The sequence below is a fragment of the Piliocolobus tephrosceles genome, chromosome 6 (assembly GCF_002776525.5).
Source record: "Piliocolobus tephrosceles isolate RC106 chromosome 6, ASM277652v3, whole genome shotgun sequence".
NCBI lineage: Eukaryota > Metazoa > Chordata > Mammalia > Primates > Cercopithecidae > Piliocolobus > Piliocolobus tephrosceles.
In genome coordinates this window covers 90,718,543-90,731,895 of record NC_045439.1, presented here as the reverse complement: position 1 = coordinate 90,731,895, position 13,353 = coordinate 90,718,543, and the positions used below count along the sequence as shown (strand labels likewise).

Below are 13,353 nucleotides of genomic sequence, written 5' to 3'. Positions count from 1 at the left end.
CTGTCATAGAGCACAATGCAAATATTTTGGTATAACACTTCTATAACTCTTGTTTCAACAATGCAAATTTGTTCAATGTAATTGACATATTAAGGAAGAATCTGAGCACAATGTGAATTTTGTGTTTGCCTATCTGTAAGAAAAACTAGATGAACGTAGAAAGGTTGTGCCTAGCTGAACGGAGTCACATGGAAATACACAAAATTCACATACCTCAGACATCAGTCAGCTCTCTGGGTCCACAGTGTGTTATTAGCCACACTCCTCCACATTTGGAGTTAAAATTCTCTGTCTGATTTCAGGTTACTTTCCTCCTACCACTTCACAATAACATACAAATGATCACACCTTCAGATACCACCTCCATAAACAAACTTTAGGTCATTTTCAAACTCAACTGCCATATGTATGGTAAGATGTATACATTTCTTAACCACTTAATGTTAAAGGTGTGCTACCATTTATAATAGGCTCTTATTTTTGCTTTTTTCTGACAAACTGTTGAGTGTTGTGCTTCTAAACCACTTTTTCTCTATAAGCCCTATAGTTTTTACTGCATGATTGTGTATATTGCAGTGATTTTTAGAAACATGTATGAGTAGAATTGACTGTACTTAAATGTTTCAATAAGGAACTAGATATCAGGTAACTAAGGCCTGGGTAATGAATGTCTATGGTCAGGATCACAGATAATCACATGCTTACTGCATAAACCTCAAACAAGGCATATGGATCTGGCCAATATATCAATGACAACCTCTAGTGGTAACATATACTAATTACAGGTAAAATACAGAAAAAGGTGATGTATTAAAAATGGATTTTTAAATGTTATTGAATGAATGAAGTTATCACACAGGCCAAGTCAAATATATTCCCTCACCTTTAAGCAGTTTTATGGCCTCCAGCTTCCTAGCCTGATTACTGTTTGTTTGTTTATTTATTTATTTATTTTGAGACAGAGTCTCACTCTATTGCACAGGCTGGAATGCAGTGGTGCAATCTCAGCTCACTGCAAGCTCTGCCTCCTGGGTTCATGCCATTCTCCCGCCTCAGCCTCCTCCAGAGTAGCTGGGACTACAGGCGCCCACCACCATGCCCGGCTAATTTTTTGTTTTTTGTATTTTTAGTAGGGACAGGGTTTCACCGTGTTAGCCAGGATGGTCTCGATCTCCTGACCTCATGATCCACCCTCCTCAGCCTCTCAAAGTGCTGGGATTACAGGCGTGAGCCACCGCGCCTGACCAAGAATTTCCTCTAGAGTCAAACAGCCTCATAAGGGAGCTCCACTGACCTGTCATTGAGTTTTCTGAGGTGCACAGTTGCTCTCTCAGCTTCTCCACGTCATCAGGATGCACCTGTTCATACAGTGTGCTCCCAAACCATTCTGACTGGGGCTGGTTCAGAACAGGGGTGACGGAGTCAGACACATAAATCACTCGCCCTGTCTCAGCAGCCACCACAAACAGAAATCCATCAGCTGCTTCAAGGATGAGATGCTTCAGTTCCTATAAAGAAAAGATTATGATTGGCACAATACACTGGCAGACCCAGTCTGATTAAACTTTCTTATTGGGAAAGCAACCTTCAATTTCCTTTATCTGCATATGTATTCTGGTACACGAATAGTTTGGGAAACGAGTGCTTTGTTACTGGAAAATAAGCTAGAAAAATGCACAAAGCTTGCACCACCCCTAAGATACAGCTACTGTAAATACAGTTAGCCCTGTCTTCATTAGTCCTTTGTTGGGGTGAGAGAAAATTTCCAGCCTAGGGGGATGGGAGAGCAATGAATGATCACCAGAAGGTGCTGGGCTGCCAGAGGCATGAACAGCTTCGCCACATATTGAAACTGTAGTCATGTAATTGGAGCAGAAGGGCGCAACACATAGTGCTTGGCACAAAAGGTGCTAGATAGAAGGAAGGGAAGGGGAAGGGGAAGGTGACAAGGGAGAACGACAGAGACTATGTGTCTCCCCACCCACAGCTTGCCATGCTGAAAGTACACTCTTGTTCCTTTTCTCTTCCTGTATTTCTGAGCTGAATGCTGGCACTGGCTATAAGAGTATCCCCTTACATTTGCATTTCTGTCAGATTTCCAGAACTGACAATAATCACCATCATCTCAAAAGACTCTCAGAGTAACTCTGGGAGGCAGCAGGGAATATATTATCCATATCACTTTACAGTGAGAAGAGGTTAGGAGCATGAACCCTGGGCTCACATTGATTCACTGGGGTCATGACTGTCATTGAAGGCAGGGAGGAAGCTGTTTGGGATCAAGGAAAGGGCAGCAGGAAGCCTTGATATTATCCTCAGAAGGACGTGGATGGGGCAAAATCAACTTTGTGAAAACGAGATGTCTTTTCTTTGTAGTGCCTGAAGGCAGCTCCCGCGTAGTTGCCCATGCTATTCTCACATCAAGCTCAGGAGCCCTTTGCCACTGAATGAAATGGGCTTTGTGCCTGCCGGAGCCAGGCACTAAGTATTCCCCAGACACTGTAATCCATGGCCACCCTTCCAACCACTTCAAGTACTGTTCAGACTCCAGAGGACAAAGGTATCCTTCTAGGTCAGCAGCTGGCAAACAGTTTTTGCTGGCGATCTTTTGTTTGAATGTAATCTTATGTGAAAACCCCACTGTAAAGCACATGGACAGCCAGCAGAGTGGAGGCAAACGGTGGAGAGTCTGGCGCCCCAAATCCCAGTCCCTGAGCAGGGTACAAGGACCCAGAGGCTAGAGAATATTGATGTGCTGATAAGCACAACCCAGGGAGCTTTGTAAATATGTTTAAGCCCTTGGCTGGGGAGGAATTCTAACATCCTCTGCCTGGGAAACCAGGGCAGAAGCAGTTGGTACAAGCATTTTTTAAGGGTAAGTTTATTTTGCCCATTTCTCTTGCTTTGCACTTCTGCTGTTCTGTGTCACCTAGATGCTTAGTTAGTTCAGGGAATTCGGTCAGCATTTTTATTTTCAGTTTTGGGATGATCTTCCCAACAGAAAGAGCTGTAAGAGAATTAAAAGCGGAAGAGGATGTCTGGGGAAGTACAGAATTCTTTGTCACTGGAGGAGAGGAAGTGGAGGCTGAATGACGTTACTCATGTATTCACATTTTTGTCCAGTTTGCAAAGACTGTGGAGAGGTCTTATGGGATGAAGCCCCACGTGCATCACGGACCCTCTTTTACCACCCTCTCCCTGATGTTTATTCCCTGGGAGACCATCCATCACTACCAAGTTCCTATGCCCTGAATCCAGAACTAGCCTCTACATTCCAAGAAAACAAACAGTCATGGTTAAAAGCATGTATTCTGGAGTAGAAGAAGACTATCATCTATGGCTCTCCCACTTAGCTGTGCAACTTTTGGCATGTTACTTCACACCCTCAGTAATTTTTTTCAGTGAGCTCTTGCAAGGTTAAATGAGATGCTGTGTGTGAGGACTTAGTAAGGGCATGGCACACAGTAGGTGCTCCATCAATGTAACCGTTATCATCACCATCCAAGCAGCTGAGAGAGGAACAAAGGTACGGCTCATCTGACCTGCATAGCTGCCTTCTCTCTTCACGCCACTTTCATAATCCTCAGTCACTTAAAGATAACGAGATTTATTTCAAACATTGACCCTGTAGGTTTTTTGGTGAGGATTAAAAAAAATAGACAAAAAACTGACTCTAGCAGCTATACAGTGCTTAATAATTTCTGTCTGTTACTTACCAGCTATTCACCCTTCATTATACCTCAGGCCCATGTTAAACAGTCTATGCTTGTTGCCTTCCTCACCACAACCACACAAGCTGGGAGCTATCACTGCATTTATTTTTACAGAGGTGGAAATGAGGCTTGAAGCTCCTGCCCTGACCACCACAGTTTGTGTCCTCCAGGTGGCAGATATTACCACTGCTGGACCTTCCTAACATCTGCCAAGGGAGGGCTCCCCTGACCACTGGGATGATTTAAAAAGGGATCAAATAGGTGAAGTCCTTGCTAAAGTGTCTAACACAGAACAGACAGTAATAAACGTTAGTTCCTCCTCCCTTGTTCTTTATCTAAACCTAACTTCCATGACATAAATCGAGTCTCGGCTCTAACAGAATAAACCATTCTGTCTCCCAACAAAATCTTTTTCATTCCTGCCTCTGAGATTCTGTGTACACTGTTGCCTTTTTGTGAAATCTCTTCTGCTCCCCTCTTTCTGGGTATTTTTTGTGTCTCCTTTCTATGCCAATACAGTCTCTGTCCTGAGAAGTTCCTCTTGATAATACCAGGACTCTACCACTCTATTTCAGCTTGACCACACGCTGTGTCTTGTTAAATCCTCCATTACTTTTAGGACCCTATATTCTACATACTTTTGCATTTCCTAACTGCATGCCCTGACAACTGTATCATTTCACCTCTCCCGCAACACCCCCCACCCCACTCTGCTGTATACAATGAAGCGCTTTCAAATCCATCATCTCATTTATCCTGCAAAAGCTCTTAGAGACAGGAAAGCAAAAAGTTTTATGTTCATTTCACAGGATAAGCACACTGAAGCTTAGAGTATTTGCCAACCTGCCCTATGACCAGCGCATGGAAATACAAAGACCCTGAACACAGGCCTCTGGCTCATGTAAATCCACTTATAAAATATGACCTCACTAGCCATTTTATGTGTTTCTTCTTGCCAACTATTCAAAGACTAGTGTAGGTGTTAAAAATATGGCTTTGGGGTCCTACCAACCTGTCTTCACTGGACCCAATCTCGGCTCCTCCACTAAGCAGCGGATTAACCCTGAGCAATCTGCTGACTCTTTCTAAGCCTCAGTTTCCTCATCAATAAAACAGAGCTAAATAACAGTGGCTTCTTCACAGGGCTAGAGTAAGTAGTAAATGAGATATTTCACAGAAACCTATGACTCACACCAGCGCCCAGAAATGCCGGCCAGCTAAATGCTCTGATCCCGGCCACTATTATCACTACTGCTGCCGTCACTGTCTTTTTCCTTTAACTTTTATTTTAAGTTCACAGGTACACATGCACGTTTGTTACATACTGCCAAGGGAGTAAACTCATGTCATGAGAATTTGTTGTACAAATTATTTCATTATCCAGATCCTAAGCCCAGTACCCATTAGTTATTTTTTCTGATCTCTTCCTCCTCCCAACCTCCACCCTCTAGGAGGCTCCAGCGTGTGTTGTTCCCCTCTCTGTGTCTGTGTGCTCCCATCATTCAGCCCCCACTTACAAGTGGGAACATGCGGTATTTGGTTTTCTGTTCCTGCATTAGTTTGCTAAGGATAGTGGCCTCCAGTTCCATTCATGTTCCTGCAAAGGACTTGATCTCATTCTTTTATATGGCTGTGTAGTATTCCATGGTGTATATGTACCACATTTTCTTTATCCAGTCTGTCACTGATGAACGTTTATGTTGAGTCCATGTCTTTGCTATTGTGAATAATGCTGCAATGAACATACATATGCATATGTCTTCATGTAGAACGATTTATATTCCCTTGCATATAAACCCAGCGACGGGATTGCTGGGCGAATGGTATTTCTGTTTTTAGCTCTTTGAGGAACCTCCACACTGCCTTCCACAATGGCTGAGCTAGTTTACACTTCCACCAGCAGTGTATAAGTGTTCACTTTTCTCTGCAACCTCACTAGCATCTGTTATTTTTTGAGTTTTTAGTAATAGCCATTCTGACTAGAGTGAGGTGGTATCTCATAGTAGTTTTGATTTGCACTTCTCTAATGATCAGTGATGCAGAGCTTTTTTCATATACCATCACTTTCATAGGCTGATTATATCAGCACGATTCCAGCACACAGTGTTTTTACTAACTTCTTCCTGTGTCAGTGTGCTGAGCACGATGTTCAGATGCTCAATATATTTTTTTGAGTGACATCTCGTTAAGGTTATGGGAAACATAAAAGCAGAAGACCCAAAGATCAGACAAACCCTCTGCTGAATACAGTTTCTTGGAGAAAAATGGAAACAAAACATCTTGGCTTCATTCCTTCCTCAACCTTGAGCCCTGGTTCCCCACATAGTTGATTTCATCTTGGTGATGCTGGGATTCTCCCCCCTTTCCAATGGTGATGTGATGACCAGGGTACCTGCTCTGTGAGGAAGGAAGGCTTGTACGCGCCATCGGTGGACTTGTTCCCTGTACCCCTCATGGACTTCATGTGCGAGACGGCCATGCGGAGGATGGTGAGCTTGTCTGGCTTCCGAGCCAATGCGCTGCACGTGGGGACCATGTCGGAGAGCTCCGTGATGTACTGAGTCATCTTGTTCCGTCTGCGCCTTTCAATTTCACTATGATTCTCTCTTTCCAAAAAGCACGAGATCAGAAGAGGGGGAAAAAAAGAGAAGTATCAGATTAGGGATTACTATCTAGTGGGATAAAACCATTAACACCAAGTCATCAGGAACTAGGGGCTAACACCTAACAGCTGAGTGCTTTGAATGAATATTGGGCAAGGCGGACCTTTTGAGGCCTCAGCAAGCTCTTACATCTACATGTTGGAAGCACAGACATCTATAGTCTCAATCTCTAAATACATAGCAAAATCTTCTAATTACTCCCATATGCCTGAGGTATTTTTGTAAGCACAAAAAATTGAGACATGAGGGCTGGGCATGGTGGCTCACACTTGTAATCCCAGCACTTTGGGAGGCCGAGGTGTGCAGATCACTTAAAGCCAGAAGTTTGAGACCAGCCTGACCAACATGGTAAAACCCCGTCTCTACTGAAAATACAAAAATTAGCTGGGCGTGGTAGCACATGCCCGTAATCCCAGCTACTTGGGAGGCTGAAGCATGAGAACTGCTTGAACCTGGGAGGTGGAGGTTGAAGTGCGCTGAGATCACACCACTGCACTCCAACGGGTGCATACATAAATCTGTACATGGATATACACATGTGCACACACACAAATGTGGTTACTGTCTGCTTCAATATGTGGTTTACATGTTTTATCTTTACATATTTATTACATATAATATGTAATATATAAATATAAGTATGTAATAAACATATTATACATAATATTTACATATTATATCTTGCAGTAAGAAGCACTATACAGCCTTGCCATTCTTTGTGTCACTAAGCAGACCAATAATGCTACAAATTTACTTTAAAGTTGTGAATAAGCCTTTGTTCTATGCCCAACACATTTTCTGCAGCATAGTAATAGAACAGGTACACCCCTGGCTTATGAAACAATAAATAACCAATTTAAAATAAAAACACATTGCAAAGGAATTACTGAATGCAATCTCTCTGATGTGTTACGATAAAAAACTAGCAGAAGGGAGGGTAGAATATTTCCAACCCAGGCTTTTTACCTTTCGGCTTGAAGGAGTCACAGCCAACCCAGTTCAACAACTCTAAGACAAAGCTGTTACTTGGGATAAAAGAATTATCTAAACATATATCCCATGTCTGCTGCAGGATTTAGGGTTTCACTGGTGTTCAAAGAATGAGAGTGACGCTAAGGGCAAGAAAAAAACAACTCAGGCAGGGCTGCCTCCAAACACTGCATGTATTAATGAACTTAATAGCCCATCCTCCCAGACTGGGGAACAGACATGCCAGTCGGCCCTGATGACACCAAGTAGCGCGTGTTGAGGGCCTCTGAACACACAGACCAAGGGGAAGTGAGACTGCAGTAGAGGTCACTGCAGAGCGACCTGAGCCATCCACCGTGCACCTTCCGGACCCCATGAGCAGAGGAGTGGTAGAGAAAACAAGGAATGCCCAACTCTGTCCTCAAGCAGTGGGGGGTTAACTATGAAGATAAAACATACACCTTGCATAGTGGAAATGAAAGGCAGAGTATGATTAAATGCTTCAAAAGGCAGGTGGAAAGCAAAAGCCACAATAGAGAACAACAGCAAAGAGGAGATGGTGATCCTGGAGCTGAGGGTGCTGGAAGGGGTAGGGAGGAGGAACTGGGAGAGAGCTGGGCCTAACCTGTCAGCGAGTAGAGGAGGTCTACTTTGGGGAGGGGATCAGCAGGATCAAATAAAGGCCTGGAATTGGGAAGAAGCATGTGAGGGTGGTGAGGAGGCAGGCCTAGATGGAAGGGTAGAGATGGGCCCTGGAGGAGAGGGGTGGAGGAGCATGAGAAGCTGGGAAACCTTGTTGGACAACAAAGGGAAAGCTGTCATGCATGCCAAGCTGATAAGAGCCATGATGCTCTCTGCCTCCATGGCTGGCTTCTCCGGGGAGGTTCAGGTTGCGGGACAGGTTCAGGGTTGGGGAGGAGGAGATGGAGGCTGGGACTAGCAGGGAAATTCCTGAGGCCTGGTGCTCTCCTCCCACCCACAAAGGATAACTCTGCAGCCAACCCACTGGAATGGTGGAAACACCAGTCCTAGCACAAATGCCGTTGGTCCACAGAGCACAGCCACTCTGGTAGGGAGGGGCATATACTCTCCAGGAGAAATGGCTCCTGCATAATCAAGCAGGGCTTGTTGACTGGGGGGTAGATAAAGGTAACCAGAGAAGAATGGGTTGGGGCGGGGCAATCCTAAAGAAAGAAAGCAATGAAAAAGGGGGATTTGGTTACAGATTGTTGAGTTCTTTAGTGCATTCAGGAACCCTTCCCTGGAGGAGATACAGGAATTCTTTTCCTTCTCTCCAAAACTCTGAAGCAGGTAAATGAGTGGTGGCAGCCCACCCTGAACTGGGTCTTCACCAGCATCTCCTGCATTTGACTCCTTAGCCAGGAGCTTGTGAAGAGACAACTAAGGTGCAGCAAGAAAGGTCTGGAGGAGCTCTCAGAGGAGGGCGAGCCCCCCGCCTCACCAGACTACACTTCATCAAGGCCCGATGGGGTTGGTGGAACACAGAGACAGTTGGCTGGGGCTGCTGGCATTGGAAGATGCTGGGAAGCACCCTGGCTGCTGATGGTAGTACATGCATGAGTTAGGCCTCAGGCTGCACCCACCACCCCGCACTCGCCCGCCAGACACCCTGGAGAACCGGCTTTCCTCCCACACACTCACACCACCTAGCGTCTGCATTCCAACTCTTCAGCCTGACTTCTGGGATCTCCCTCATCAGGCGCCACCCACAGCCCCGTCCTCTATTCCAACCACGTGTCAGCTGCTCCCTACCCCTCAATATCACCAGGCAATAGCCATTACTACTTATCTTCGATTCAGAACATGGGGAATTGCTCCCTTCCCTCAAAACTCCATCTGTGTCAAAGCTCTTGCAGCTGTTTCCTGGTTCTCTCCCACCTTCTCCATGCTGACTCCTTGCTGTCACCACTTTTCCCCTTGTCACCAACCACCTTTTCCCAGACTTTTTCTCCACTCTCACCCTCCAGTTTAGTCTTCATGTTGTGGCCAGACTGAGGTTTCTCAAAATACAAACCAGAGCCTTCCCTTAAGCCCCTTCCACTGAGCCTCCAAATCCTTCAGCTGGTCACTGTGGCCACTGCTTCAATGCAGGGCTGACACACACTTGCTTCTGATACTATTATCCAAAGAGCTTGTCCCATAGTGGCACAGACCATCTTGCTTTATAAATATTCTGCAGGCAAAAAAATATTCATGTGATTCTTAAACTGAGATCTAAAGCAATTTCACCACAGTGCTCTGTGAACCCAATCTGTGAGATAAGGTGTGTGAAGAAGATAGCCTTAGTGCAACGGCTTAAAAACTGATTGTATTCATTGCCTAGTCCAGAAAATGCTCCAAGCACTTTATATTTTATGAAATAATACTGAGTTACCAGCAGAATGTCAAAATGACTGACAGCTGCCAATTACTTAGCAACAAAATTTGATAAGTGACATACACATATATATGTACAGTTTCGTTTTGAAGCCTTCATCAAGGCAGGCGGGATGATGCCATCTTGTGAATACAGAAGGACGTATCTCCAAGACCATGTTTGCTGGGGCAAGGCCATCTCCTCCCCAGAGTGAGGGGACAATTTGGGGTCTGCCTGGAGGAGCTGTAGGAGTGAGTCTGTGAACCTGGTATCTGTGACTTGCATGTGCCCCACATGCTTGCTTGGCACTGATAGCATCAATAAAGAAATTAACTCCTATGTACAGGGAAGCAGGACCAGGACTCCAGAGAATTGACAGCTGGGGACACAGGTAGAGCTGTCAGCTTCAAAGACACCTCTGCTGTGCTAAGAGGACCCAGAGCTTGGCTCCACGAGCACAGCTATGGAAATCAAGGCACAGAAAGAAGAGGTTCAACTAACTGCACACTGACTCGTGTTTCTTTTCCAACTCTGCTCCTAATGGGAACCTCCTAAGTTTAATCTGAACAGTGAGGTACCCCATCTTAATTAAAGTACACAAAAGGAGAATTTTACAAGATCTCAATAAAGAGCATCCTTTAACTGTTGACAGCAGTTGAGTCTCCTGTCTCCTATGGGAAGGGAACCTTAGACCCGGAGCAAGCAGACTGAATGAGACAGCCCCATGCTGGGAACTCCCTGATCACTGCAGACATGGTACACCTGGAGCATACTTCGAGTCTGGGAGTTACCGCGCTGGGTACTGGAGATGGGTGCAGGACAGGACAGAGAGCCCACAGACAAGCAGGGACAACAGAGAGTGAGCAGGTACAGACACAATCCCTGTGTGGTTCCCTTGTACACTAAAAGGTCAGAAGAGGATGCTGAGAGCGTGTGATGGGGAGAGCTCCCTGTGAAAAAGTCCTAGGGAAATACTCAGGAACCCTAGGACCTGGTGAGAGGTGACAACATGCTAGCAGCCCTCGCTCTTGGCACCTCCTCGGCCTCGGCATAGTGGACATGGACGAGGGGGCAGCTTGTTTCTCATTGGACAGTCTTTTTTAAAATGTCCTAGTAAACCACACTGATAACAAAGCCTACTGAGTGATTGGCCTGCTCCTTTTTCTGTCCTCTCTGAACCACCAAGGTTTGTTTGTCTGAGGGCCATGACTAAGGCTGCGGCCTTTCTCTGATCTTACTTTTCCTTTTGGGCCTGTTCCTCTTGGTCCCTATTATAGAAAACCAAGGTTGCCAGGTTTAATAATGCCTCCAAATTTTGTTTAGGGCCCAGGGCTTGCTTTTGGAGCTTTCTCAAGCGCCGCCAGAGTGGATGCTGAGGCCGAGGAGGTGCCGAGAGCAAGGGCTGCTAGCATGTTGTCACCTCTCAATGGGACACTGAAAGGCCCTGCACAGGGCCTGGCTGAGAGGAGCCACAACGTAAACCTAAGTGCTTCTGCAGCCTCTCTTTGCTCATGTCAGGTTGATCTGGTGTGGGCACCTCAAGGCAGCAGGTAGGCCAATGCAAGATACTATGAGAGATATGACCAACTCTAGCTCTAGCCAGGCCACCTATATCGCCATGGTCCAAATTTGAGAAGTCAGCACTTGAAATAATACGACTGATCACAACTCACTGCCAGCTTCAGAGCTACATGGGTCACATGTGGAATGTCTGTAGAGCAGCCCTGCTACAGATGGCACCAGGACCACATTTCTCCATGATGCCTCAGCTTCCATTTCTACCTCCTGAGGTCCATACCCCTCTCCAGGCCACAGCGGTCCCAACCACAGACCTGCTGAGAATAAACATAAAGCTTCTCCCCAACCTGGAGAAGCATCACCAAGCAGCTGCCACTCTCAAAGCCATCGGGCTTGGAAACAGGCCTCACTCAACGCAGAATTTGTGCTCATTTCCCCAGATTGCACCAGAACTGGAAGACTGGTCACCAGGAGTTTTTTCCTTTTCAGAATTCACCCAGCACACAGTGATAACCTCTGCTCTTAGACAATTCATCAAACTGTGCATGGCTCAAGTTACCGAACAAACAAGGCTTTCTGCCTGCAATTCCAGTAAATGGCTTCAGCACTTCTCAAGCAAAGGAAGCATCAATCCCCTTCTCCCCCTACTAGGGATTTCTCCGTGAGATTTAACCAGCCAGGGTGGAGTCAGAACCGTAGGAAGAGACCCTTTGCATAGGCTCATACCACCTGGCCTTCAGAGATAGCCCAGGGGAGTCATCAGACCAAGAGTGGCTGCGTGGGGGTCTACACACGAGTCCTGTTCAATGCAGCCTCTGGTGCAGTATTAGGCACAGGCTGGCTCTGCCCCACCTCGCTGACACTCGGGAAGGAAGGCTGTGTCTTTCCAGGAAAATCCTTCATGGCCGGTGGCTCCTGGGCAACGCTGCAGGGCATTGTAAGAGCCACGAAGGCCAGAGGAAAGCCACTTCAGGAAGCCCCGTGGAGGCTGGTCAGATACCTGCAGAGAGGGCCCACTGAGGCATATTCAGTAGGGCAGTTTTCCCAGCTTCTGAGGCTGCTCCAGAAAGGGCAGAGGGTTGTTCTCTCCTTGAGAAGGAGGTAGGCATCCCGCTCCCCAGAAGCCATCCAAGGCCCAGGTTTCTGCAAGGCAACTACAAGATACTTGTAAGGGTCCAGGCTGAATACAAGACTCACACAAAACACAGGGAGGAGTCTGAGAAGCCCAGATCCTCCCAAGCAGGGGCCCAGGCCCAGCACCTCTGACAATCCCTGTTCCCAGTGAGACACACATTTTACATGTTTCTATAGCAACTTACGGCTTCCCAAGCACTCTCTCAGCACTGACTACAATCGATCCTTGCAACCCACCCCCCACCCGCCAATCAGGAAATACCTCCTTTACCTACAGAGGAGGAAGCTGAGGCTCCAAGGGTCAAACTGACTTACCAGGACTGGGACCAGGCCTGCCAGTCACCCGCTGCCTCTCTCTCACCACCTCTACCCAGCAGAGTACTAACTGGTCCTAGTTCAGAGCTAGAATGCCTGGAGAGATTGGGGAGCAAATATATTTAAAGCTTTATGGGGGAAGAATATGCCTAGCAGCTTCCAAACAGACACAGCTCAGGACTACTTAAGATCCCAGAATTGGTTTCCTCCTCTCTCTCCAAAAAACTCTAGTGTTATTCAGGCACTATCATTTCAAATCAAGGTTAATCTCTCTAGCAGAAAAACTGAAGCGGGTAGCATAGCTAAAAATGGTAAGAAACACATCAAGGTGCAGGTCCATCATGTGAGAGCCAAACGGGTTGTATGAAGAAATTATCCTGGCTGGGCACAGTCGCTCATACCTATAATCCCAGCACTTTGGGAGGCCGAGGCAGGCGAATCACCTGAGGTTGGCCAGCCTGGCCAACACGGTGAAACCCTGTCTCTACTAAAAATACAAAAAATTAGCTGGGCATGGTGGTGCACACCTTTAATCCCAGCTACTCGGGAGTCTGAGAATCGGTTGAACCCGAGAGGCAGAGATTTCAGTAAGCCGAGACCGCACCATTGCACTCCAGCTTGGGCAACAAGAGCAAAACTTCGTTTCAAAAAAAAAAAAAAAAAA

General features: G+C 46.3%; 1 protein-coding gene across 3 annotated transcripts in view; it reads right to left on the bottom strand.

Moving 5' to 3' along the window:
- ARNT2 (aryl hydrocarbon receptor nuclear translocator 2) overlaps positions 1-13,353 on the bottom strand; it is a 161,019-nt gene that overhangs the window by 123,552 nt on the left and 24,114 nt on the right. For all 3 annotated transcript variants that reach the window (XM_023193405.1, XM_023193407.1, XM_023193406.1), the window contains 2 exons: positions 6,106-6,319; positions 1,295-1,508 (listed from right to left, as the gene is read on the bottom strand). In XM_023193405.1, the coding sequence (XP_023049173.1) occupies positions 1,295-1,508; positions 6,106-6,319 (428 nt within the window). The remainder of the gene's footprint in view (positions 1-1,294; positions 1,509-6,105; positions 6,320-13,353) is intronic.